This window comes from Leptosomus discolor, chromosome 9 (assembly GCF_034619465.1).
Source record: "Leptosomus discolor isolate bLepDis1 chromosome 9, bLepDis1.hap2, whole genome shotgun sequence".
Classification (NCBI taxonomy): domain Eukaryota; kingdom Metazoa; phylum Chordata; class Aves; order Leptosomiformes; family Leptosomidae; genus Leptosomus; species Leptosomus discolor.
Genome location: NC_141399.1, coordinates 2,826,150 through 2,852,981, shown reverse-complemented (window position 1 = coordinate 2,852,981; position 26,832 = coordinate 2,826,150). Strand labels below are relative to the sequence as shown.

At 46.1% G+C, this 26,832-nt stretch overlaps 1 protein-coding gene across 1 annotated transcript in view; it reads left to right on the top strand.

Moving 5' to 3' along the window:
* Positions 1–26,832, top strand: part of LOC104346245 (contactin-4) — a 124,028-nt gene that overhangs the window by 26,174 nt on the left and 71,022 nt on the right. Inside the window, exons 3-5 of the mRNA XM_086470440.1 lie at positions 14,624–14,827; positions 21,876–21,978; positions 22,599–22,783. Coding sequence (XP_086326566.1) covers positions 14,624–14,827; positions 21,876–21,978; positions 22,599–22,783 — 492 coding nt within the window. The remainder of the gene's footprint in view (positions 1–14,623; positions 14,828–21,875; positions 21,979–22,598; positions 22,784–26,832) is intronic.

Below are 26,832 nucleotides of genomic sequence, written 5' to 3'. Positions count from 1 at the left end.
CCTCATGGGAAAATCCTGTAGAGTTAGAGACTGGGATTCCCAAGTGCTGTGAAAAATGGAGAATGTACCCAGAGAACTGGTGAAAACGATGTCTCAGTTACTTGATTGTTTAAATTTCATGTTCCCTTTGCATTCCCTAGAGGTATGTCTTATTCTGAGATCTCTCCGTCCATGGCCCATCCCTCCACTCACGACATCTGTAGCGTATTTATTCTCACCCCTCCTCGTTTGTCTCGTTAATCTGTGCAAGGAATAAATCCGCTGACAGCTTTTTCAGATAGCAAAGTGCTTAGATATGCAGATGGAAACTACTGACGTTTCTACAGGACGCGTCTTCTCTTGCCCACTTGCTTAGGGCCTCTACCAGAGTTCCTGGTGACCCAGGAACTGAACCTTCCCAATGTGATTTCCAGTCCTGAACCTTCATTCCCCGGACACCTTGTCCCTCTGCTCCTTGCTGCGGAGTTGGGCAACCTTCTTGACCATCTGGGCACCGTGTCTCTTTGACTGAACAAAGGCCAAGAGTTAAAGAAAAGTAAGTTTTATGTCTCTCTGCAGTGCCCGTGTTCTCAGTGTGCTTGTAAAAGTCCATCTTCCCAAAGAGGAGGAGATTCATTAAAGCTCAGTTGTCCAAATAACTCCTTCCCATCTGATGCCATTACTCCTGTTGGAAACGCAGCCGTGGAGCCTGTGTCTGTGAGCTGAAATGTTGACAGGGAATTATTCTCACATCTTTTCACATAATGGATGTGTTCAGGTTTTCTCGATCTCTCCTGCCTTTTTTTTCTCACAGTAGCTAGGAGAACTTTTAGTTCTGTCGCACAGTTTAATCAAGTAGAACTAACTAAATTTTAGCATTTGACAGAAGAGATGGCAATTCTGATTTCATCTCAATCTCAGCCTTTCATGCTGTACAGTAGGTAGTGAAGTGTAGACACCAGACATGTTTTCAGAAAACACTTTACTGATTACAGTGGTGCTAAGACCACTTCTGTGCTCTGCAGAAAAATGATTAGTGCGTGCTTACTCGTCTGGTCAGTTTATCTCTGCTTTTATTATTGGTTTGGTTTCTTTTTTTAAAGCGATGATGGGCACTTCATGGGCTGGAAACAGTGAAAATGTTTTGGCTGTAAGTATGGCTGATGGTCTCTGTTATGTGATGAATGGCTTGAGGGGTTTGTCTCATAAATAATCTGTTGCACGAATCACATCTCTCGTTCTCTTGTGCTTGCACAGCCCCTGCTGCATAGTACAAGGAAGAAGGGGAGAAAAACTGGGAAGACTGATCAGAACAGTGCAGAAGGAAAAAGGCAATTGTCAGGCATTTTCACACCATCGGAAGATCAGCGTTATGGGGCTTTCACCCCCGAGCAGCGCTGCTCGGCAGGGAGTGCTTTGGAACAGAGTTTTCTTCGGTTGCTGTCAAGTATTTGTGCCCTTTTTCTCCCCATCCTATAGCGCCAACAACAGTTGTTTCTCTCCCTTCTTTGCAGACTGTCACGCTGCCTTATCGTTTGTCACTTGTGAAGAATGAATCCGTTCTTAATAAATGTTTAGAGCCGCTGTTGTAACAATGGGAACAAATGTAATATCCTCCATTGGCATCCTTACAGTCAACATTAAGCAAAGTTTTATGTTAAAACTTTGGAAAATGGCCAATCTTGAAAGAGGTAATGGAAAGGGAAGGCGTTACTCTAGAAATAGCTCATAGCCAGAGAAGCTGAGGACATTTCTACCGAACATCTACCTAAAAGCAGGGGGTTATTTCATTCTGCCCGGGGAGCATCAGCCTGTTCTGCCTGCTCTGCAGCATTCCTGCCGCTGCTGGAATGCATCTGGCGTTTCTGCTGGGTGGCCAGTTCAGAACGGGGTTGGGCAAGAGCCTTGAAGCGCGTGTTCCCCTCAGTGTTAAATCAGCTTTTAAGTACCAGATCTTTTCCTTGTGGCCCATTCCCATTAACAGGAAATCTTCAGAGGAATGAAAAGTTGAATCCTACACGTTCTGTTGCTTTTCTCTATCTGTTGTGGCAGGAGAAGCATTCTCGCCCTATTTCTTTCTTTCTTTCTCGTTCCTGTAGCAGAAACCTTATGTTCCGAACTCCTTCTCGCTAGAGTAACCTTACTTATTCAGCCTGTATGCCCAGGGCTCTTTGAAAATGTTCTTCTTGCACAACCCATATGCCCAGGACTGGGCAGTTGCCTCTTGCAAGCAGATTGCCAAAGTGCTGAACTTGCCCAGCAGATTGCTGATGTGCTGAACGCCCGCTGCCTTCTCCTTACTGAGGCAATAATAGATTCTCCTCTTCCTCTGCTCTCTTAATGTCTTTGTAAGCCTTTGCTGCTTGGTCAGATTTGGTTCCAATTAGCGAGAAGCTAATTTAGAGAGGAGGATCTCACAGATGGGTGGGCAGCATGGTTGTAAAAGTTCCATTTCTCTAGGAAACCAAGCAAAAAATCTGCTAAGCTGGTCGCAGGTTGGTTCAACTATTTGTCAAAGTGCTGCAAGGTCATTGAGCAGCCTTTCATAGATTGCTCCAGAAGTTGGAGCGAATATATGACCAGGGAAACTGTCCCTTGGGGTTGGGAAAGAAAAAGAAGAAAGAGTCAGAGAAATATTTTGCATTAGCTCTAGTCAGGGATGCTTTCGACATATTTGGATGCAGCGATGGCGGCGGGGTCAGCGTTGGCAGATGTTCTACGTGCCACACCAGGAGGAGTGGCAGACCTCTCTGGTTCGTGGGGCAGGAGTTAAACCGTGTTGTGCATGGACGGTTCTGCTTGCGGGATGCGGGGGAAGGTGGAGGGAAGGCTTGATTTTTCCAAACAAACAGGAAGATGCCGCAGTGGGGTGGTGTTCCCCGTGAGCCGGGGCTCAGCAGCTCACAGGTGTCTTTCCTGGAATTGGAAAAAATTAAACTCAAACAGGATTTGTCCAGGTATTGGTCATTGGAGGAGGATGCAGCGTCCATATGGGAGATGTGTGGGAGATGGAGAGGACCGCAAGGAGAGCAAAGAGTGTAGCGTCAAAAATACCTGAATCTGTCACCAATTTTTCCTCTTAATAGTGACTGCCACTCACACGTCCTCTTGTAGTAGTCAAATTCCACTGTCCAAAGAAGCGTCAACATTTTAAAAGTGGTTTCCAGAGCATAAGCTGTTGAGCTCAAAAAGCCTCTGAGTGACTTATCTCAGGCCAAGCAGCAGAAAATAACTTCCCCAAACCTGCCAGTTCCTGGTGCCTTGCAGCGTAACTGCGAGGCGAGGTCCCAGCTCGTGAGAAGTGGAGTCAGGCTCCTGAAAAGTGCGGCTGGATCTAAGCAGCCTGGCAGCTTTCTTCTTGACAGCCCAAAATCCACTCGAGGTATCTCTTTCCGTAGCAGCGTTACAGAGAGGGGGTGAGGCAGGCATGGGGCTTCCTCGCCAGCTCTGGGAGCTGCAGGCAGTGGAACTCTTCTGCAGCTGGTTTCACATGTTGGAGATTATTCCAGTTCAGCAAAAACGGGTTTCATTAAACTTAAAACCAAGCATAGGAAACTCTCATTTAAACAAAAAGTGATTGAGAGTTGTAACTTCCACTTAAAGTGCATCTCCCATCATTTATTTTTTATACTATGCCACAGTCACTGTTTAAATTATTAAAAAGAAGACGTAAAAAGCTTCTCAGGAGATAGAAATGGATTAGATTAAAATTAATCTGACATAATCCTTTTCTCTAAAACTGCTGATTCAGTTTGTGCACAAGTTTATCAACATACTTGAGCACAAGGGATAAGGATAAACTCTTCCCTAATTTGGGAATGCCTCGGCTTGGTATTTCTGACAGCACAGAGAACACGCAGTGCTGTTTTAATTGAGGCATTTATGAAATAACGAATACATACAAATGCCAAGACCATTTTAGATTTAAACACCTAGGTTGGTGTATGTGATCTGCCTCGTTTCAGCAGGGACGGGGTTTGCGAGCAGGAGTTGCAAAATAGCATCGCAGCCGGGAACAGACCTTGGCACAGACGTTCAGACCCAACATTTTCAGCTGGTGTGTGTCATTTCTCACCTTCAGTGTCAGCACCCCTGCAAGGTTCCTGCCGTTAGGCATTCGTGCCCGAGCTGGGCTGTCAGGGGCAGGCAGTGAGGTAGGGCGTCTGGGGTTTGTAAGGCGTGCTGCCCGCCTGGAGAACCAGGAGAGAAGAGGCTCAACTCTCCCGTAAAGACCTTGCAAATACTGAAATAAGGAGGAACATGACATTAATGGATTTTTTTATTTATCAGTGACAGCTCGTGACGTCTTTAAAAAGAAATCATCTGCGAGCTAGTCATGTGGTTTATTCCCCTGTTCAGTTGCAGTCACCACTAAATGAAGATTGAAATGGTATTGAAAGGGGGTAGAGCCGGCAGGGGCTGGCTAAAGATGAGTGAAACCTGTTGTCTGACAGAATTCAGTCAATAGGCATTTATTGAAAGTCGTAGCGTCTTGTGATCTCTTTATAAAATAAATTGGAGAGCCGAGTCTAGCTCCAGGGCTCTGCTGGCCATGTTGCAACCACCCTTACCCTCCAAACCCGGCTTTAGCTGGCCTCTTTGGACGAAGCTCTCGGAAGCGGCCAGGGAGGCTGATCTACTTCCAGCTCCTTTGCGATGGTCGTGCGTTGTTGACACAAACACAGCGTTGATGGCTCTCCGCTTTTGCAATCAAATTTGGGTTTCCAGCTCTCCGAATGCTTGTACTGCTTCTCTGAGTCGGTAGTCCCGTCTGCACGACCACTCCTTCCTATGGGGGTGATGTTTTGTTGTTGGAAAATAAGTGGGCATATTGGGTTTGGCATTTTTGGTTACCTGATGCATATCCAATGCCTAAGCGTGAAAGCACGGTGGTGGTGTCAGCTGGTAGGTGTCACAAAGCTGTTTATCTATCGAATAGGTGAAGAGAATGGTTTCTTTCCTGTGTGCTGCAGGCAAGTGCCACAGCATCCCGTAGCGGTGCCCGTCCGTGCAGAGATCTCCCCTAAAGCCCGTACCACCCGCACTGCTTGGCCAGATATTTCAACCTTGGGGTTGATCATCATATTAATTCCCTGCAGTAAGAAAATTCGCTGCAACCAACTTTCTTTTTTTAAAGGTTTGATCTAATCTCTTATAGCTACAGTAAGAGGCTGATCAAAGGTGGTGAAAGCTGGTATTAAAGGATTAGCTAGGTCACATTGAAATATGTTTTAAAACAAGCCCAGGGACCTTTAGCTTTGCTGAAGCAAGTGCACAAAAAACCAGATTTTTAGGCGAACTCTCTCTGACTTTAAACAGAAAACAAACTGACGGATTAAGTCTGTGAGTCATTCCTTAAGGTGATATGTGTAGCACTTTACGTAGAACAAGCCTGGAAAATATAAGTAACGATTGAATCTTGCACAGCAAAAATACAGTGTGGCATTAAAAATCAGTGTAAGCATCGTTTGTGCACATGCCCAGCTTACAGAATATTTATTCTCATTTGATGTTTGCCCAGAAGTAATTAGCAGCTTCTGTCCAGCCCCCTTTATCTTTTTTTTTTCTGGCCAATCTCTCCTCTCTCTCCTTTCCATTTCCTACTGATAGTATCTGCCATGGAGGTACTTAATCTCTGACTGTCAGGTGAAGATGAGTGTTTCTTTGGAAGGAAGTTGATGCCACTCTGTGGACCATATCAAGCTATTATCCTTTTTTTTAACTGGAATTTCCTCATTGAAATCAACTTAGAGAGAGAGCATCGTACAGATCTATACATTGCTCAGTGGGAAAAGCTGTGAAGTCATCTAGGCTTGAATCGGTGTCACAGGAGACCAAGCATGCATCTCCTGGCTTCCAGAAGTATGATGCTGCATGATTAGTAGGGATAAAGGTTGTAGCGAATACATAGCTATTTACCCACTTGTGAGTGCTTTCTGCGTTCTTGCTGGGTTTTAGGGTTGGCTTGATGTAGTTACATGGCACAATAAATTGCACACTCAGTAGGATTTTTCCATAATCCTTATTTCACCAGGTGCCATGACTGCCCATGGATATTCCTTTATGCTGGGAGGGGGTGGTCTTTCATTCCAGGATTGCTCATCTGATAATTTCCCATTCCTTAGCAGAAATCAGCTTCCAATTCATATTTTCCCTCTTTAGTGGACCAGTATCTATCTTGAAGGGCCCAGCATCTCTCTTGAAGGGCCCAGCAACCAACTCTTTGAGTGTCCGGAGTGTCATCGCTGGTCAGTGCAGTTCAAGGTTGCATCTCCATTGGGAAGGGGCATGGCTGGGGGGACTGACCCTTCCCCACAGAGCCTGGTTCAAGAGCAGCTGGCCTTGAACCTAACTCCAAAAACTGAAGCTTAAACCAGAGGTGCATGAAACTGAATGGCATCAAATCTAATCCTAGGCAAGGTTCACCAGTTGCACTAAACACCGAAGCTGGTGCCCCCAAAGGTATCATAAGCCCTTTTGACAAATACAGGTCAGTGTGGTTTGTGGGTTTTCTTTGCAGGCGAGACCAGGCTTAGCTGTAAATTTCTATAAGACAGTGTATGAAGTTTGTCAGACAAAAAAACCCGTATAGTTTCTTCCAGAACTTGCCAGCCTGCGTACTAGATCAGGGGTGTGGGACGGTGTCTGCTGCCCATCAGACATTTTTGAAACAGGTTTGTGTATCGAACTGTAGTAAATACAAGAGCGCTGGACTCCATCTCGTAATATCTTCTATTCAGTCATAGATAAAGGCTGCTGTTGATTTTTCTCCCTGAGGGAACTTCAGGTTAAAATTTTGTCAAAATCTGCAGCGGCACAGCATAGTAGTCATTAGTGTTCCCAGTGCCACGGCAGCCAGCGTAGCCAGCCATCGACTGGGGCTGGAAGCTGTTTGCGAGAGATAAGCCGGGTCAATTGTGTACAGCCATCAAATATTTAATGATTTTAGAGATACAGCAAAATGGAGATGCAGCAGATACAGGTGATTATTGATTAGGCTTCAGGTAATGAAGACCTCTCACCTTTTTAATTACCCATACGTGAAGCTCTACATACTGGGCGTGCGTGGAGTCGAGGGGCTGGGAAGCAGCCACAGCCCTGTCTACGTTGCAGATGGCTGTCAGGATAAGCCTGACACAGAAATTGGCTGATCTGTACATTTTTGGCATTCTTACGTGCCTCTGACTCGTACGTTCACCCAGTTTTTCTGTTCCCATGACCGGCACTAGCGAACACAAGGGCACTGTTAATTTTTGCAGGAATAATTATCTCCCCCCAGGCAGAAAGGGGCCGCTTGCCGTTACATTAGCGCGCGGTCAGGAGGTGCCAGCAATGCCGCCTGGGGTACAGTCTCCTTTCCCCACTGGAGTGTGTGGTGCTCTGTTAGACCGTCTCAGAAGTTGTACGCTGTCATCACTGGAGGTTTGTAAGAAAAAGTTTGAGAAGCCTCGGAGATGTCGTTGTTACCGTGCCTCGGGTTGGAGAGACGACCTCTCAAAGTCTGTTCGTTGCCTTCCGTGATTTTGTGTCTTTGTGATGACTCCCATCATCACCACTGACAGCAGTGGTGGCTCTTTTTCACTGGTTCAAGTCAAATTCTGCAAACCAGCTCACTACTGTTACCAAAGATGAAGGACACGGATATTTTTGCTGGCCTGTGTGGCAAGGACAGCACATTTCTTTGTGTGCAGACGGTTGGCTGGCTGCTGAGTAACGGCGTCATCAGGTTTGGCGTAGATGAGGGTTCACAAAAAATGTATGGTTAACTTTATATTAATCTTAGTCGTTATTCTTTCTATTAAAACCTGCATTCAAGGCACAGAAGCTGTGATGTGACATAGCTGGGAGGCCCTGTGCGATGGAGCAGGCAGAGCCCAGAGTCCAGGGGAGAATTACCAAGTGATGTTTGCATCCAGGTTGATTCCTTTAAATTATTCGGCAATTATTTAAGAAGAGAAGATAAAAAATTGATCCAGTGTGCTAGCAGGGCAGTGAAATGGTCTGTAGGCCCACCAAAAAATGCATAATTCATGTAGTTTTACTGTTAAAATTAAAATGTGAAAGAGAAAAATGGTCAAAACCTCCAGAAACTGCAGTGCAGTTGCCAGCAGACAACTGGTGTGGTTGGAGAGGAGTCAGGGGTTTGGGTAAGGCCAGGCACATGGTACGTTGTGCCAGAGATTCGTCCTTCCCTGATAATCCTCTTTCCTCTTCCCCAGTGCGCTCTCAGACAGCGTGTTGTGGTGCATCGAGCCTCCCTTCCAGCTTGCGTTAGGTTATTCATGGGGCTACAGATGTTGATTGCTTAATCAAACCGCAGTGAAATTTGAAATTACGAATGTCCCCTACAAGCAGTCAGCAAAATTTAGTAAGCAAGATGAGAATACAGAATGAATTCACAGGACACTCATCAGGTAATCAGTTACGCTTTATCGTTGCCCGGATTTACCGTAACCATCCAAACACCCTCTTAGTACCACTTCAGCGAAATCTGAACACAAAGGAATGCAAGCAATCAGGGGGGAAAAAAAAAAAAAAAAGAGAAGTCTGCGAATTATTGATGAAAAATCAGTCTTTTATGAAGTTTATACAACACTGCTATCGACAGAGGCGTTACCCACTCGAGCCCATCGCAGGGTGCAGCCGCAGAGGTGTACGAGGGTGGTGTTAGCGGGACGTTGGCTGCCTGTGCCGGGGTTTGTGCCACAGGCGTGGTCTGCCCGGGTGAAGCCTTGCACCAGGCTTCGTCTCAGGCGACTGAAGCTATGGATGGCCAGGTTCTGCCCTTGCTCCCTTCAGGGCAACGTTATCCCGTTGCTGTTGAAGTGAAAATTACGTCTTGGCCAGACTTGGATATCCCTTAGCGCTGTGAATGTCTTTCATGACGTGGCTGGGGGGTGGGTATGGGGTACATTTGGGGGGTTGTATGGCAAAATGTTGCTCTGCGGTCTGACTGCAGACCAGGAATAGGAGGTGTGAACGTTTGGCGCTCCCTAGGCTGGAGGGCAGCAGATGCTGGAAGGTGAAGAAGGGCTGGGCTCACGCGTGCATCAGCTTCTCTAGTGGAAACCTGGGCTGGCGGTAACGCGCACAGAGCCCAGAAACACGTGTCTGTGCTAACTCCTACAAAGGCACCGTGCTAGGTCGGTTCCTCGCTGCCATCGCTTGCACTGCAGTAGCCGAGGGAACAGCTTCTTTCCAGGAAAAACTTCACGTGGCTTCGCTGTTGCTGTCGGCCGTATGTGGAAGGGCCCCACCTACGGCAGGGACAGCGGAGGTGTGGAGCAAAAGAGGCAGCGAAACTCCATCGCTTCCCATACTTAAGAATACGTTGCATTTGAAAAAATAAAAAAAAAGAGCTATCGTGATCTTACGGAACTGCGTGATCAAAGAAAGCGCAAGCCGGGCTCGTGGAGCTGCCTTCACCGTATCTGGATTTAAATTGTCCTTGTTTATAACATACTCACCTTTCGTTTCAGAACGAACGTACACCCAAACCGCGGCGCTACAACTGTAGTTTGGGTTGCTTGGGACTGTGGTGAAGGGAGGATTTTCTTCATTTCCTTAATTTCATATTTGTTTCTTGCCCTGTGTAGTGAAGCCTGATTTTTGCGCCTCGAGATTCGCAGGGAAAGCTGCAAATCTTTTGTTTCACGCTGAAAAACAGTTCCCACCTGTCCAACTTGAGAGTGACATAGTAGGTGATAACGTAGAAATTATAGGAATCATTAAAGGTTGGATTAATCTCTGTAACTTTCAGTAAAGCCTATAAAAAAAATAGTGTATTGTAGCACACTGTTCTTATTAAAAATGATGAATGATCCCCATTTTTTGGCTAATACTAATTTCAAAATTTCATTCTTCTATTCAACTTTATGGTTACCATAATCTTGATGTTTTAATAGCTTTTCCCATAATAGCTACAGAGACCTTTTTAAGTGGCAGCCCTGGCTTTATGGAAGAGACTTAAAAAAAAAAAAAAAATCTAGAGAAGAGTTTCTTGCACTGAAAGGCAAAGACGAGGCAAAGACAAAATAGTACGCGTGTGACAAGACAGAAGACCAAAGAATGTAATTTTGACAAACCATGTGGTTTAATTATAGTAATTACTCATAGCAGGATTTCAGCTTTCAGTAACCTTTTTTCGCCACTTGGCTATCATTTAGAGAAAGTGTAAAATCTACAGTGTCTTTGGCTTTGGTTCTTGTCTTGAGCAGAGAGTGTTCTGGGGCAGCCCAGGAGAGCCTCATGCTTTAACAGAGTTTGTCATTGAGTGCTTTCAAAAAATTGAACGTGATCAGGAGAAGCAGAGCTCGGAGGGCTGCGTGCTTTGCCAAGAAAAAAGAGAAAAAATTGAAAAAAAACCCACCCAAACAGACAAAACCCATGCAGCAAGGCAGAGGGACGCAACTTCTACTGCGTCTCTCGTTTTCCCCAGGGTGAGTGAAGGCGCTGGGCTCTGCAGCAGCACCCCAGCTTCTCCAGAAGCGCAGCCGCCCTCCACCCCCTGCCAGGATTCTCTGCCGGTGCCCTGGCGAGCGGCTCAGAACACGTCGTCTTGGAGGGGGTGGGGGGGGAAAGAGTTTGTCTGCACTTTGGAAAGGCATGTCCTAAGCATCCTAAATCTATATTCAAGTGGCTTGAATAATTTATTTCCTTTTTAATTGCTAAAGTTGATGGCAACTGCTGGCTGCTCTAAGTTTTCTTAAACGATGGTATTTAGCCATGCAATAGTGGCAGAGGCCTTGGGTTCTATTTTTAAATATTCATTGAAATTTGTATGCGATACAGGGTGTGTGTCTGCCGTTAGCACACTCGGTCCTGAAACACAGAGGCAGCCTGAGCATCAGGGGTCACTGCAGTGCATAGGGAGAGAGCAACTGGTGTGAGATAGTCTCTGAAAAGGATAAAAGGAGCGAAGAAAAAGGCTTCTGGCTTCTTTCTTTGGTATTGCTGCCTCACACGTTTAAGTAGAACAACTTTGCAAATCGCAACTGGAACAAAAGGCTGCCGGTGGAGCTTTGCAGCAAGGCTGTTGCTGCCTGATGTTGCGCAGATGGTTGTTGGAGGCGTACGGCCTGCCTGCCACGTACGGCCTGGCGTGTTCTCCTGCCAGAGACATAAATATTAATGGTAAGTGTCCTGCGGTATCTCTACGTGATTGAGCTTCTCCTGAAAGCCCCGGCTGCAGTGGCAGGGGTGGGAACGTGGAGAAGAGGGTAATGGTTCTGCTGGCGTGCGGTGGGCTTTCCTGCCACATGTCTGATCTGGGAGTGGTTCGCAGCTCTGCGTGTTTGTTGCCGTCGCTTCCACCGTCCGTCTCGACCAAAGTCAAACCCAGCTTCTGCCGACGCGCCTGTTGCCTCCGCTGCTCTTCATGAGCCCACGTTTTCCATAGGCTCCTTTGCAATAGGTGGGTGACGTTAACTAATTTAGACGCTCTTCCCTGTCTCTGTTGTCTTTGCCCTGGACCAGTAGAGCAAATGGCTAGCAACTCGTGACCTTGTGCACAGAAACCTGCATTCTTTTTGGCAAAAAGAAATCCACTTTCCTTCTTCTGACATGTGCCTATGGTGGTGGTGTGGGCATTCCAAGTACCCAACTGTGTGGAACACATCAGCGTGGATTTTTGTAGCAGTGGCATGGACGAAAAATGTTCTTCATGTTGTCGATAGAGCAACAAAAGTTTTGGGGTTGAATGTCTTCCATCTGGTGATGGTTTGAGCCAGGGTGCGTAGACCATCTGTACCAAAATGTACAAGTAACTTCTCCATCCTCCAGTCCTTGCCGATAATCATTACAGAAGTGAAGATTTGCCACCCAGAAGTCTTCATCTCATTCTGATCTGTCATGGAAATCCAGGCCATCAGGGCAATTTATTTATTTAAGTACAACATAGGTCGTTGCAGTGGGTCACCAGCAGGTGCTCTGCTGCCGGCGGCGGGATTGCAGCTAGCAGAGTTCCTGCTTGTCTTTTACAACAGCAAATGTGGGTCAGAAATCATCTGATAATACTCTGTTTGAGAGACCTACTTGAATGTGCTTTAAAGGGGAAATTAAAAGCATTGTAAATTAGGCAAAATTACATGAAAAGGGTCCCGAGTTAGAAAGGAGAAGTTTGTAATAAATTCCTCAAGGATGTAGAGTCTAATGTGTAATTAGAGAACCACGAACTGCCTGTTACTGCTCGTTCTTTGTACTGAAAGTCTCCGTGTCTGTAACTTCAGCAGATGTTTCCATCACGCGCAGTCACCAGGAGCCATCTCGGGCTGTATTTTAAGTGTCTGTTTACACAGTTGTTACAAATTGCCTATGGGATGCGAGCTGTCTGTCACTTCCAGAGCAATTAGCATGTGAAACCTTATCAAAAGAAATCCGTCAAGTTTGAAAAGACATAAATATTGCACTAGGATCTCTAAGGGAATCAAAGTGAGTTTGATATAGTAGTTATTTACATGTTGCTACACAAGCAAATGCACTTAGAGATGCTCCAGTCTGTGTTATTCCCTCTGCTTTACGTTCCATTAGTCCCATTTTACTTTAGAGAGAGAAGGAGAGAATTATCCAGTTGTTTCAAATACTGTATAGCAATCATGGACTGCTAATATCTGATTCTGTGTTGTTCGGGCTGTTGTATTTTTCTGGGCAATGATTTGTTGTAATGAAAGGAAGGCAGAGGTGTAACACCAGGTCTTCATTATGTTCCTCAGCTTTATGTAGCCAAGTTAGCAGAGTTTGAAGATGGCTTTTGGGGACATTTTTATGTTTCACACTCTAGAAATAGGTCTCCTTTAGTTACCCCTGCATTGGGCTCCTCTTTGTGGAGGAATCCAAGATCATCCCCATTTGGTGTCCTCTCTTTGATCAGACCTCGTCAGTACTGCACAACTTTACGTTTGCCTTCTGCTGTCCCGTGACCTGCGTACCCAGGGTTTCCAGCCTGGCACTTGGCTCAAATGACACAAATAGTCAAGACTTTTAACTGAGGCAGAGGCTAGGAAGGGCTACTACAGCGATTAGAAGATTGGAAGGCATCTTGAAAATGAAGGCAGAAGGGCTCTTGATGGCTCTCACCAGCAAAGAGTCAAGAACTCTTTAAGCTAAAGGCATCATTAGCCCAGAAGCACGTAGCTATAGACTAGTAATGAAAATATTTAACCTGGAAATTAGAGAGGTTTTTAGCAATTAAAGTAATACCAACTTATAACAGAAAAGTAGGAGCCAAAAGCCTTGCTGCTTCTAGGGTGTATTTATGGATGGGACTACATAACCTCCTGGGGAAGGGTAGGGTGGGACAGGGATTGTAGATCCGGAGGGACCGTCCCAGTCCTGTGTTTCTCTGAGGAACGTGTGGTCAATTCACCGTGCCAAAGTCAATGCTAAATGTTCTCGTGTTGCAGAGCTCGGGGAGCTGTGGTGGTAACCTGCTCTGTGTGAAGATTCGCTCAAATTTAAATGCCTCTGTGCATTCCAGGGCAGCGATGTTTATTTGCCTGTTGCTGGATGCTTCTGGAGGAACAAGATAATTGTTCACCAGGAGTAAATTAAAAAAAAAAAACCCACAAACCAAACTTAACTACTTGCAGAAAATAATAAGCCAGCTGAGAAGTGGTACCTTGTTTGCTCTGAGTATCCTCTTGACATCAGCATGAGGTTACTTATAATTAGATGCACATGTGTAAATATGATGATTAGATATTCCCACATAAACATAATTATCATATCTTCCTAAAAGTCTAAGCAGGCATTTTATAATCCCGTTGTTAAAAATAAATAAATAAAAGCCGACAATCTGCGTTGAGCCTCTTAGATATGTAAACAGTGGAACATGAGGGCAGAATATATTTTCCAAAGTACCTAATGGTCAATTACAGTTATGACTCATTAGAGTATTAAACTAAGAATATGCTTTTTAGTATAATCAGTGTTCCCTTAGAAAACTACAGCAATCTTGTATTCACTTTAATTCTTCAGGCATTTTCAGGGTGTTTGGGCACTAGTGTTAGGCAAATATAATAGGATTATATTGCATTAACCTCCCTTACAAACTCTGCAACCACTTGTGGCATCTCTCTCGCTTATCTTTTTTTTATTGCTCAAGTCACTTGCAAAAATGCCTTATAAAACACAGAGCACTGCCTAATTAGTCATATAGAAGATTACAGTTGCTTAATTTAGTGTTCCGTTTTTCGCTGATTCAGAAATTCCACAGGAATAAAACATACAGTGTGTGTAACACGGCTCAGCAGATCTTCCTCCCAACTGCTGTTAAAGGGAAAAAAAAAATTAGTAGGAAAGAATAAAAGAAAAGTCATGAGTCAGGCTGAAATGTTCATGACAACAAGGTGAGATTCTGGTAAAATATTCTGGATTGGAAGAACTTGAAGGAGCAAGAAGAACATTGGATCTGTGTGCAGGCTCGGAAGTGTCACAGTTGGAAATTTGTATGTGTAGCCATAAAGACGAGGACTTGCAGAATGTTAGCCTTTTGGTCATTTTGTGGGCTGTTTCCCTAACCAAAGTGGGCAGGGGGAAAATCATTTCGGGGGCTCCAGCCCCGACCTGGGATGGAACCCAGCATCAGAGCGTGCCCCGTGAGGCTGTGCACCCTGTCACTCACGCTGGTGCTACCTTGTCCTTCCAGAGCTCACCTACGCGTGGATCTTCAACGAGTACCCGACCTTCGTCCACCAGGACAATCGCCGCTTCGTTTCGCAGGAGACGGGGAATTTGTACATCGCGAAGGTGGAAGCTTCGGACGTCGGCAACTACACGTGCGTCGTGACGAACACGGTGACCAACAGCAGGGTCGTGGGTCCCCCCACCCCTCTCATCCTCAGGAACGACGGTAGGACTTTGGGGAGGGGAATGGGGGGCTGGGGTCGGAGGGTTTGGTTTGTTTTTTTCCTGGCTGTCACCCAGATACGAAGAAATGGCCTGAAAGTTTTATGTCGGAATAAAGGAAGAGATTTTTCCCCTTCACAGAGAGTCAGTGAGGCTGGAGACCTCTGCTTTAGCTGTGGGTCAAAGTCAGACAGTGGTGGGGTGTCTGCTGCTGTGGCCAAGGTTGCTCTTCCCGGCACTGGAACAACTCTCAGTATCACACCATCGTTATAAAAGAAAAACCTGGTGACACTGGGCCAAAGACAGGAAATAAAACCGATTTTAGAGTTTGGATGTACGAGTTTTGCTCATTTTATGCAGCCCAAAAGTGAACAAAAGCACTTTGTTGTTTCAGTAACTGTAGGCTCAGGCTGTATTTCCCAGCAGAAATAGCGCTATTTTTAGCGGTCTGTGAATAATACAAAAAAGCAAAAAGAAACCAAAAGAGGATTTCTAAATTTATCCAGACAATTGATCTGTATCGTCGTCTTTTTTGAGTAGATAAGAAAAATAAATTTGCGTGTTGATTTGCAATTAAAATTAATTAAAATTTGTCTGTTTAAAGGATAACAGTTAGGACATTCGTTCCAGAAATAGAAACGCGCTATTAGAAACTTCTTCTAGAAGAAGATCCATTGTCACCTAGTGGTATTGGAAAAATATTCCTTGTCAAATCATCGCTGCCAGCCTCCTGCCGTTACCCACCCCCTTCACGTGAACGCGGGGACGGGGAGTGTGGAAATGCCGGTAATGAGAAGGCGCCGTGGTTACGCTGGGAGGGGTGAAGTGCCGGGTCTGTGCCAGGTCTGCTCCCCGTTACAGGGGAGGCTGCAGTTCCTTGAACACAGCGGCAGTAAATCTGCCTCCCTGAGTCTGGAGTGAGTCGTCTAATGGACGAAAGATAAAGAGGAATATTTAAATTTGGCTCGTACTAACATTTTCAGCGTCGGAAGAAGAAATATTTTTAAGTATTACATTAACAGGACTTTTATGCAAACCTCACCCAGCTGAAAGTGCTTCCGTTTGTCACAATCAGGCTCGATGTCTGCTGCAGTTCTGCGACGGGGCTGACGCTGGGATGATTGCGAGGCAGCCTGATTGTAAAGTGCCTCGCCAAGGGCTTTACGTACCCCAGCGCGTCGCTCCTTTTGGAGCTTTATTTACAGGGACCGATTGCCTTCCTGGGGTGATTCACAGGCATGTTCCCTGATTCCTTTGAAGTGCACTCTGCTGTTTATTAAAGATACGAAACTTTAATTGAACCTCTGAGGGGCTGAGGAATAGATTCCTGAGTTAAATAGGAAAGGTGCTGTTGTATCCATAGAGCTAAAGATGGCTGTACTTGAAAGCTGAACCGGGGGTAAATGTGTATTTTAAAATAGGATTGCACTTGTATTACGGGCAAGCTTCATTTTAAAAATCAGCAGGCCTCAATTTTTCATTCCACATAGAGGAACCCTATAAAATCTGAATATAACGCACTACCACATTTGAAAAAAAGGAAATTACACGTGTTGCTTCGGAAGCGTGACCGACAGAAGGGAGTAAAATGTGGGGCACGTTCTATTTCCACTGGCAAATGGCGTCTTGCTTATCTTTTGTATTCATATCTGATGTGTCCAGTGTCTCTTAGTAGATATGAGATGCTATTTTCTTTACAACAGTTTATCATTATGTTAGTGGTCTCGGAGGTTAGCTCATCAACAATTAAATGTTTCAGTTCCATTTCATTTCAATTAGGGAGTTAAGTAGAAAAAATTCGTAATGTACCTCTCCCAATCGTTTTACATAGCGGCTCTACTGGCGGCCGCGGGGGCAGGCAGCAAGGGGCTGCATCTGCCGGGGCCCTCGTGCGGCTCAGGAGAAGGGGTGGGGGGTCCCCTGTCCCCCCCAGCAGCTCCCCATTTACGACGGGTTGATGCAGCTCCGAAGCCCCTGCGCCCCGGGCTGGAAGGCTGGTGTCCCATGGTCTCCTCCGATGCACCCGTCATAAAATTGTTTGTTGCTGGAAGTTTCTAAGTTATTGCCTGGTTGGCTTCGTATTGAAATACATCCCGTGAATTCCAAAAAAAAAAAAAAATCCAGGTACTTTACAACAACCTGCTTGTGAAATTTCTGCTTTTCTCAAAAATCAAAGCTATTTTTAAACTGCAAAACACTTTTGGTGTCATGCAGAATGAGTTATGGGTCCCTGTAGTCAATACATAGCCCCGTCGCTTTGGAAGAAATGAGTGGTGGCGTGAGATGCTATCCAAAAGGAATACTGGTCAGGCAGAACTAAGAGTAGCACCTGTATTTGGTTTTTTTCATGATTTCGCACTGAGTTGAAGGAGAAAAAGAGAAGACTCTTGTCTTTGGTGCTGATGATAATCTCTCACTCAAAAACTTTAAAAATTCCCAGTTCTGGAGCTGTAGGAAGAAAACAGAATTCAGATGCTCCCCGTTTGGCTGACCCTATGCTGTTCAGCATCAAGAATTTCAATCGTTTTAGCAGATACATGTATGAACCACGTGGCAGCCAACATTCAAAGTGCTCCTCGAACTAAGGGGCAGGCCGCGTTCCCCCGGAGCGGCTCGCCGCTGCAGGGCTGGGTGTGCAGGACAGCACGCGCCCGCGGTGACCCCGAGGTTTCTTTTCGCATTTCTTCTTCAATTTATGGCAGTCATTTTTCTAGGCTTAGTCATGAATCATTTAGGCTTTGTACGTTGAATACCTGCCGCCTTTGCGGTGGTTATTTTACTTGAATGTAATCATCCTGGAAAAAACACTTTTCAGCGTGTGTTTTTTTGAGCGCTGCTTGCTTTTACAGTGCCAGGTTTTGGAGCTATAATCTGTAAAAGGCAAAGATACGGGTGCAGGGGATGAAATCAGATCCGGTAGGCAGATTGCTTTCCCCACCTGTGCCTTTTGAGCTTCTCTTTTGCTTGTTTTCAGCTGTGAGGCTCCGGAGTTATAGATCTCCTGGTGTTGTTTGCAGCAGCTTTTTGTGAGCAGCGGTACATGCTCTTGTTGACAGAACTCAGGTTCCTTCCCTGTCGCTGTGCTGTGGAAGCAGAAGGTGCCTCTTATCCCATCAGACAGCTTTTCCTCCTTGGAGAGATAAATATCATCAAGGGTTACGGGATGGTGGTAGGAACAGACCGTGCCGAGGCAGCTGTCACGGTCAGTTTGAGCTCAGACTCTGCTTCCATGGACGGAGGTTACCTGATGATGATAAATACAGTGGGGAAAGGATGTTTTTCCTCTGTCCCTCTTAATTCCCTCCCACAAACACACGCGGTCACCCTCTGTTTCAATATTTGCATGTAGCTGTATGGATCTGTGGCAGCGAGGATGCTTGCAGTGCGGGTGGGTAAAAGATTTAAACACCGTATCGTGTAAGTGCAGCGGCCCCCGAAACTGCACGTGGGTGGTTTGGGACCTGTCCTCCCAAAATGAGCACCCGTCTTCCAGCACAGGTCTTCAGGAGTGACAAGCAGCTCTCCCTTTCGCATCATGTAAGTGCTAGTGTGTAAAAGGACAAAAATTAAAAGATCTTAATGGTTTTCAGGTTTCCCAAGGTATTGAGGTTGGGATTCGGCTCGGGTTCTGCAGGGATGTGAGTTAGTCCTGACCACACCAGTTGGCACCAGCCGTGGAGAAAGGGCGCTCTGGGCTGTTTTCACGCTAGGAAACAGAAGAAATAAATAGCTGAATGGCACCAAAGGCTGAGAATGATCCTAAAGCCTGAAGCGAGGTGTCCGCTAGGATCGTGGCACTTACTGCAGCTCAGACAGAAAAAGGGTTTACGTTCGAATGGCTCTTTCCCAAACAAGCCATCTGGCAGCTCACTGCGGGATACGGGCTGGAGGAGAGGGAGGAATGGGAACAAACCTGCATCTCTTGTCTCCTCCATTTCATAACCCAGTGGCCTGGCTGCCCCTGGCTGCCCTGTCCCCGTCAAGGCCACGGTTTCCCCATCGTGTCCCCTGGAAGGGCAGCGGGTCCCTGGGGGTGCTGACCCCGCTGCCGCCGCAGCACCTTCGGGACCCTTCCCAGCCCTGCAGCAAACACCAGCCGAAGCCTGTTTGGAGCACCCAGGTGTTCACAGCCGCTGCTCTTGCAGTACTTTACTTCTTCTCTTTAAAATGTGCTTTGGATTTTTACATCAGAATTAAAACAGTAATAGTAGGAAAGAACCGAAATAGTCCTGGAATAAAATTACCATCAGCGGCAGCTGTATGGGCCAATTAAACTTTAACATTTCACAGGTGTTGTCAGGAAATGCATATCATCTCCTCAGACAAATTAGCTTGCTTCTGAATTCCTGGAACTTTCATCCAAAAGCACATTTTTAAGCCTTGAAATTGGATTAAAAAAAAATAAAAATGAAAGCCTCTGAAATGCAAACAGCATAGAGCATCTCTGATGTGCCACCACACTGGAAGCGTTCTCCAAGCTACAAATGAGGTGTCTGTTTTAGTCTTATATTTTCTCCCCCGTCCCTTCCACCTGCACAGCTAAGGCAGATGTTAAACCACCCAGGAGCAGCAGGAAAAATAAGGATCGTCTGTATGGAAATGGTCTTGGATTCGGGATAGAGGTATCTCAGCTCCACTGATGTTTCTCCTATAAAGCAGAAAAGGCAGGACTCACAGCGTACCCTATAAATAGTTATACACACGTGTGTGTGCATAGGTGGGTTATAATTGCAGTGGGACCCTTGTGATTTTTCCAGGTACGAGTCCTGATTTTTAAGTGGTTTGAGTTTGCAGTACTGCTGGTAAAACAGCTGCCCTCGCGGTTGTGAGAGGCAGCAGCAGTGGCCAGAGCCGAAGTCGTACGGCCCCAGGTAGCCTTCCCATCCTGGACTGGGGCTTTTATCACCGCTGGGATTGGAGCCCGAGGCAAAGAAACGGGAACAATTAAAGGAATGAGTGAAGAGAAGGCAAAAAAGCGCCATTTTTCCTGCCTCCTGTTCTGTCAGGTGAGTAACGTATTAATAATACATTCTGCCTTAATTTCCTAAATAGCCCGTTAGTGTCACACGATGCTTTACAGCCTGCTTTGCCGCAGGGGACCGCGTTCCTGCTTCAGCAGTGGAGGAGGTGCAGAAGGAGGAACCATTCTTGTGGATTCTGCTTGTTGAGGACTGGCGGGCAGGCGGCTCCTGGGACTGGCTCGCTTTCTCCTGTGTTATTTGGCTGCCGAGTCACCTCCCACCCTCCGATGGAGCCTGCGGGGAGTGGTTTTGGGGGCGCTGCATCCCCTCTGCTCACGTGCCCGGGGTGGGGCAGGGGGGTGGCTGGTGGCCCAGGCACCGAGGAGCTCTTCGGCCGTCTTGAGGAAGGTGATGGAGGCGGTTGTTTCTTCGGATGAGTCTCCAGCCTGAAAGTCAGGATCTTCCAAGGTGAGGCAGCTGCCTGAATCTGGTCAGGCTTTCCTGGGAAGCGTATCCTCAAAAGCTCTTCCTCTGCCAAATTTGCAGTCTTCATTGCAGAACGTGGAAATGCTCTTCTAGGAAAAGATCTCAGGAGGTTCTGCTATCAGCAGAACGGTGCTGCTGCTCCCAAACGTTCACGGCCAGCCTTGTCCTGGGACTCCACTGGGCAGTGGCTGTTCTTGGCTTAGCTGAAGCTCACCCAGGAAACGTTTAGCACGGAGTCTGGAGAAATTTAGGCCAGGTTGTGAAGATTTGGCAAGTCACAGTCAGGAGAAGAGAGGATTTTCCGTGACGTTAACTGTAAGAGACACTTCCAGCCTTTGAGGGCTGCAGCGTTAACGTGCAGAGGGCTGACGAGTAGCGTGCCCCGTAATTCTTGTTTGTTCAGTGTGTAAATGCTGGAGCGTTGACCCAGACTCGTGGGTTTCCTGCTATCTGTGCTGGCCAGGACATGGCTGTGGAGAGGGTATTTGTATTGTTAATAAATGCATTTAATTTTGATGACTGACGTTGTGCAGCATCTACTCTTTACATAACGTAGCAGCAACGATGTGCAATCAAGATGATGTAACCTGCAATTGCACCAGAACAGCTGGTAAACAGGTCAGCAAGTAAGGGTGGACTTGATGTAAGCCTCATAGTGACCATTTTCAGCTTTAAAACTCTTTTAACTGTGAAAAAAGTGAAGAAAAAAAGGCTTTTCTGGCATCCTCTTTGCAAAGCAGAGGGACAGCAAGCAGCACTGCAATCACGGGCCACCGTGAGCAGCCCTGACTTACCTGAATATCTCTGCGGACTCGTGCCAGCTCATTTCTGGGTTACTGGTGCTATCTCATTTCTGTATTGGTGCATACTGGCGGCATTCGTCTGGTCGGATCCAGCACCGCTCCCGCCTCGCTTGCCCCGCGCTTGGCCAACCTCCGGGAAGCGCCGCGCAGTCAAGGCTTAAACTGCAATCATCAATTAGCTGATAATCACTATTGGTGAAATTATACGTGCCGGTTTTAAGACAGTGCAGTGACTAGAAATGTAGCCATTTGTCATGACTATAATGGCCCTTTTTATGTGCACGAATTTTTAAACACAATTTCGCAAAGAGGCTGCCATGATACATGATTTACTGGGGCAGTAAAAATAAAGGAATTACCCAAAGAGTATATGATCTCTGTGCATCTAAATCCTTGGAAGTTAATAGAAGCCTTGATTAGCTCCGGTGCTTTTAAAACTTTTTCTGACGGCTATTTGTTCCGCATTTCGTTTTCTAGAAGGTGGTGAACCTCCCTTGTTATTGCCTCCCTTATTTCACAAGTCACCTGCAAAAATCCTGAATATTCAAAAGGAAAAAGCAACAGAGCCATGAAGAAATTTTAATCTTTGGCAGATGGTGTGGAGCGCTGGTTCAGATTTTCCTCTGGCAGTAAATGGGAAAAGAGCCCACACTACGCGGCTGTTAGAAACAGGCCATGTTTAAAATGAATGGATTAATTGGGCAAGTAATGATGTATAGAACAGCTCTGTGCTAGCACGGGAACACTTGTGAATTTATTGCAAAAATTCAACCAAGCCTTAGCGTCGATTTTATGTTCACAGGGGTGATGGGAGAGTATGAGCCGAAAATAGAAGTGCAGTTCCCGGAATCGGTTCCATCTGCAAAAGGAACAACGGTGAAACTGGAGTGCTTTGCCTTGGGGAAGTAAGTTTAGATCCATTATTACTATTCCTCCAGCTTCTCACTGCTGTATTGTAAAGTTTGCAGGATTTCCTGACCGTTCGCTTTCCTCAGCGGGACTTACTTACTGCAGGCATTCATAACAAGGGGCACAGGGGGCAGGGGCTTTGCTCACCAAAAAAACGACCTCCCAAGGAAGAGGGAAGGTGTAACTTACTTTGTAAAGATGCGTTTGTGCATCTCCTGTGTTGAGGTCTCATGCAACACTTAAAACACGTGTCTCGTTTCTAGAATAAACGCTGGCAGCACTTCCAAAATCAAAACGTGGGACTGGTAGGAAGACAGGTGTATTGTCACGGAACCCCAAAGTCAACTTGGTCAAAACAGCATTTTGATAATAGAGAGTCTTCTGCTTTTAAGCCTATGTGAGCGATACGTCGTGGGTAGACAAGCTGTATATTTATATCGTGTATAAGCCACCCATAATAAAATTGCTCCAGATCCTGTGCCAGAGTCTTCAGGCTGACCACGTCTTCATCATCCTCAAACATGAAACAGTGTTAAGTTGGTCAGACGAGAGCTTATCAGGACCAGACCCGTCGCTTTTTCTGCGAGTCTTATTTTGCTTTGTTTTCCTTATTTAGCCCGGTTCCTACCATTAGCTGGAGGAGAGCAGATGGGAAACAGATACCCAGAAAAGCCAGGAGACACAGATCAAGTGGACTTCTTGAAATCCCAAATTTTCAGCAAGAAGATGCTGGACTCTATGAATGCGTAGCTGAAAATGTGAGAGGGAAAAACGTGGCACGAGGACAACTGACATTTTATGGTAAGCAGACTGCCTGTTTTCAGGGGATTTTATTGTATCGAGGGCAACATGCAGTAAGTATTTTCTAAGAAAGTCATTTTGGGAAGGTATTTTTAAAATGACTTTCTTTTACAAACAGCACGTCTTAAAAAGGGTGTAATTTGAAATAAAACCTGTCTGAATGGTGCATAGTAATTGAGAATCAGAGCAGTTGGAACAGAAGTGCATCGCTGGAAGGACGTTGGCATGGTGGCACGCAGAAAACACTTGCAAAAAGCTCATTGGCCTTCTTGTGACTGGGAGGGTAAAGCAGGCATTCTGGTGGAGCATCCTGGTGGTTACGGCTTGGGATTTATTACACACGTGTTGCCCCAGCTTGTGTTAATCAATGTTAATTGCTTATAACCAATCAAGACCTGCTTTCAAGAGGGGCCACTGATTGCACAGCCTGGAAGAGTTGGGATTTAACCCTGTTGGAGCCAGCAGAGCCCTCTTCACCCAAAGACTTCCTACACCTGCTCTTCTTACACTGGAATCTGAGCCGTTAGTCCGGGCACAAGAAAATTCAGCTTCATGGGCCTTCTGTGTGATGGAGAAGATGTGTTAGCACCTCCAACCCTGACAGAAGCATCTGCCCGTTCCCAAATGTCTGCTGGAAACAGCCCTGTCCTGCGAAGCAAATCAAATGCTTCAAGGAGATGAACCAAGCTTGCAAGGGGGAGGTTTTACCTGTTCTGAGTTACTGTGGATTTACCTGCGTAGAGATGAACGAGAGTCATAGAGAAGGTTTTAGAGGGCTGTTGGGTCGGTACTTAGTTTGTTTGATGGTTTTTTGGAGGGGAGAAGGCTGCAGGTTACATACTCCACACACAGGCATGCAGAGACCTCCCCACTGTCATGGAAATCTTCCTTTTGTTGCTGCCCTGTTACCATCTTCAGGAGCACAATAGAACGTTGTTCTTCATCAAACACGGGGAGAGAAGTTCAGTGTTTTCTCCCCCAAATGCTCCTGATGGACCAACTTCTGTCAGCAGGGAAGATTGGGTTGAACTCCAGAGATGAGAAGAATGGTTTTGATTTATAGTGAATTTGTCGCTGAAACACAAATTAGTTTGGGAGCTAACCCTTCTGGCAAAAGTGGATTGAAGGTGGTGAGTAATGTGGTTTTTTGGAAAAAAAAAATACGCAGGGATGTTTTAAAATAGGAAATCTTTCTAAAATGCATTTCGTTTAGAAATCAGAACTTTTGGGCCTTCCATTTCAAATAAACACTTCTCCTTTTAAAACTGAGCAAAATAGAAAATGAGAAAACGTTAAAAAGGAGCGAAATAGCAAGAACAAAGTAAAAATCTGGGGTTGATTCAAACTTTCTTCTTTTTTTAATTAAAAGATTTGAAGATTTCTTTTTTCTGTTCATCAAACAATGCACGTTGCTCCTGATTTTCCCCATGTGGACAGCAAATTAAAAGACTCGTCAGTTGTACGGTTTTGCTCAACCCACGGCCAGACCCGCCTTCGTTGCAAAGCAGTAAATCAAGCCTTTGGTATACTCCCACCATAGCATATATTAAGTTATAATCTAATTATCGTAATGAATTTATGAGTCCGGATGCCATTCCCGGAGGACTGCAGATCCTACACAAAAGCTGCCACCATGGCTAGTGCTGGTTTTCACACTCAAGATGGCATTTCAGCGAAGAAGCTCAAGGCTTTATGGGAAGAGGAGTGTCCTCCTCTCTGTTTGTGATGCTGGGAGCTATCTTTACGTCTGCTTTGCTTCATTTGATCAGAGGAGTTCCCTATGGAGAGGTATTAGCCTGCCACCTCTGCTGATTGCTGGTTTTAAAGATAATTGACTAAAATACCATCCTTGTCTTGATGCTGAGTTACTAGTTTATAAGTATTCAGGTCTTCAAGGATAGCTCGTGTTTGGCAGTCATTTAGTACTGAAAACAGACCTCTTACTAAAAGCTTGCTTTCTGTGAGCTAGGCTCTGGAGCTTCACCTGACAGCAACATTTTTTCTTTTAGGCAAAGTAACTTACTGTAAAAATTTTATGCGAATAGTTGAAACTGAAAGACAGTCATTTTCCTTAGTCATTTTTCTTTCTGCAGCTGAGAAGTGTTCGGTATTGAAATACAACTGTGATGCTGGCAGAGCTTTTCAGGTTGCTTTTGGTGGGTCAGGGCTGGTGCCCGGAGAAGAGCGTGTTGTGGAGGATGGGGTACAGGCGGGCGGACCTGCCGCCGACGCGCCGTGACGTGCCCTGGAGATCACAGTCTGGCTCTAACGGCGTGACTCCATTGAACCCAGTCATCTGCCTTTTTTTTTGCGTAGTATAAAACACAAAAAAAAAAAAAGAAAAAAGAAAATGAAATTCAAATTTGCCTGCTCACTGCAGATAACCCAGCGTTGCCTCTGCTGTTAGCTTCTTTCTTGCTCCTGGAAGTTGTCAGGGAAGGTTGACTTCTCCTGTATTTCATTCTTGTATCAATGTTTGTTTTTCCCTCTGTTAGCATATCAGTGACACTGAAGTTGTTTGTCATTCTCCTGCAGCAGAAAAGGTTAATTAAACATGCAAGATCGTTCTTCCTCCGTTTTCTGTGCTTTGAGCTCCTGCAACAGGCTGCATGTTATTGCTCTCCAAAAGCATTTGTTCCGGGTGCTGTATGTCCTAGTTGATAGATGGACCTTCACCATAGAAAACGTGTTAATGTTAATGCAATTACGGTTGCTTATACCCGATTCCTCAACTATTACGACTCAGAACCACATATCACTTGTTTTCTTGCTGTAGGTCTCTTCCTCTGCCATTCCTAGCCAGATACCAAGTACCTCAAATTAGCTCCTGCGAATTAGCAAATTGAACTGCAAAACCTCTTCTTTCCCACCCTCATTCAGCAGCTATAAATGCACGTCGTGCTGCCTGCCTGACTTTGCAGCTTGTTCCCCACAGGCCCCGTGCCAGCTAAATCCCCGTGGCTGAGGCCGGTGAAGTCCCCGTGTCTACATTTAGCCCCTACCCAGGGCTAAACTATAGCAGATCACCCAACAACCCCTCACCAGCCAGGGAGGGGGGATTGGGAAAAGGAGAAACCCGTGGGTTGAAGCGAAAACAGATTTAATGGAACAGCACCAATGCCAGCAGAGATGGACAAAGTTATACTCGGCCAAATGAACATGCAGCCGTCACAACCGACAGGAGAGCAGTCCTCGGGAGCAGGGAGGAGCTGCCCTGGCTGGCTCCAAAACTGGTGACAGCTTCCCTAGCATGGCTGGGCTGGGATTCTGTCCCAGCCAAACCAGGACACCCCGGCGTGAGCTGGCATCGGCGCAGCCGGGGCACGTCCCTGCTACAGCGCCGGCTGCGCCGTCCCCCGTGCTTCGGGCGCCTGCTCTTCCATGGACCTCGGCAGCGAGGGTCCGCCGCGCCGTCGGCCGTGGGTTTTGATCTGCGGCGTTTCAGAAGCGCTCCCATTGACCTGCTTCTATTTTTAATCGGGCTGCTCATGAATTTTAAATTTGGTAACCCTCCACGAGGCTGAGATTTATATCCTGAGCAAAAAGCAGCGCCAACAGTTGGGTTTTTCTTAGCAGAAGGACGGTAAACAGATTACCTTAGCTACCTAATTTTAAAAGAAACTGCCTTTTCATTCCTAAAACCAGCATCAAGGAGATGCTTATTTGTTACCATTGTTGTTGTTGTTTCATTCATGTTAAGTTTAGATGCCGTTTCAGTCAGATCTTCCTTTGTCAGACAGTCACAACCCAAAGGTTTTCCTCAGCACAGGACAGGAGGCCACGGGCAGATGCACAAGCACAACGAACTCGTAAGGCGTTGTTGTGGCTGTTCATCCCTGTGCTCAAAGCCTTTCCCGCGGTGGATGAGAGCCTCACGCCTCGCTGCAGCTCCACTGACATGCCTTGCCCGGGTTCTCCATACCACCACACCATCGTATCGCTTTCCTGGGCTTTTTTAAAATATGAGTGTGTTATTTTTTATGCCTAGTGTGAAAGGAGATGGTTGTGCCAGTGCTTAACCCCTTGGGCTCTGCTGCAGCGTGCGTTTG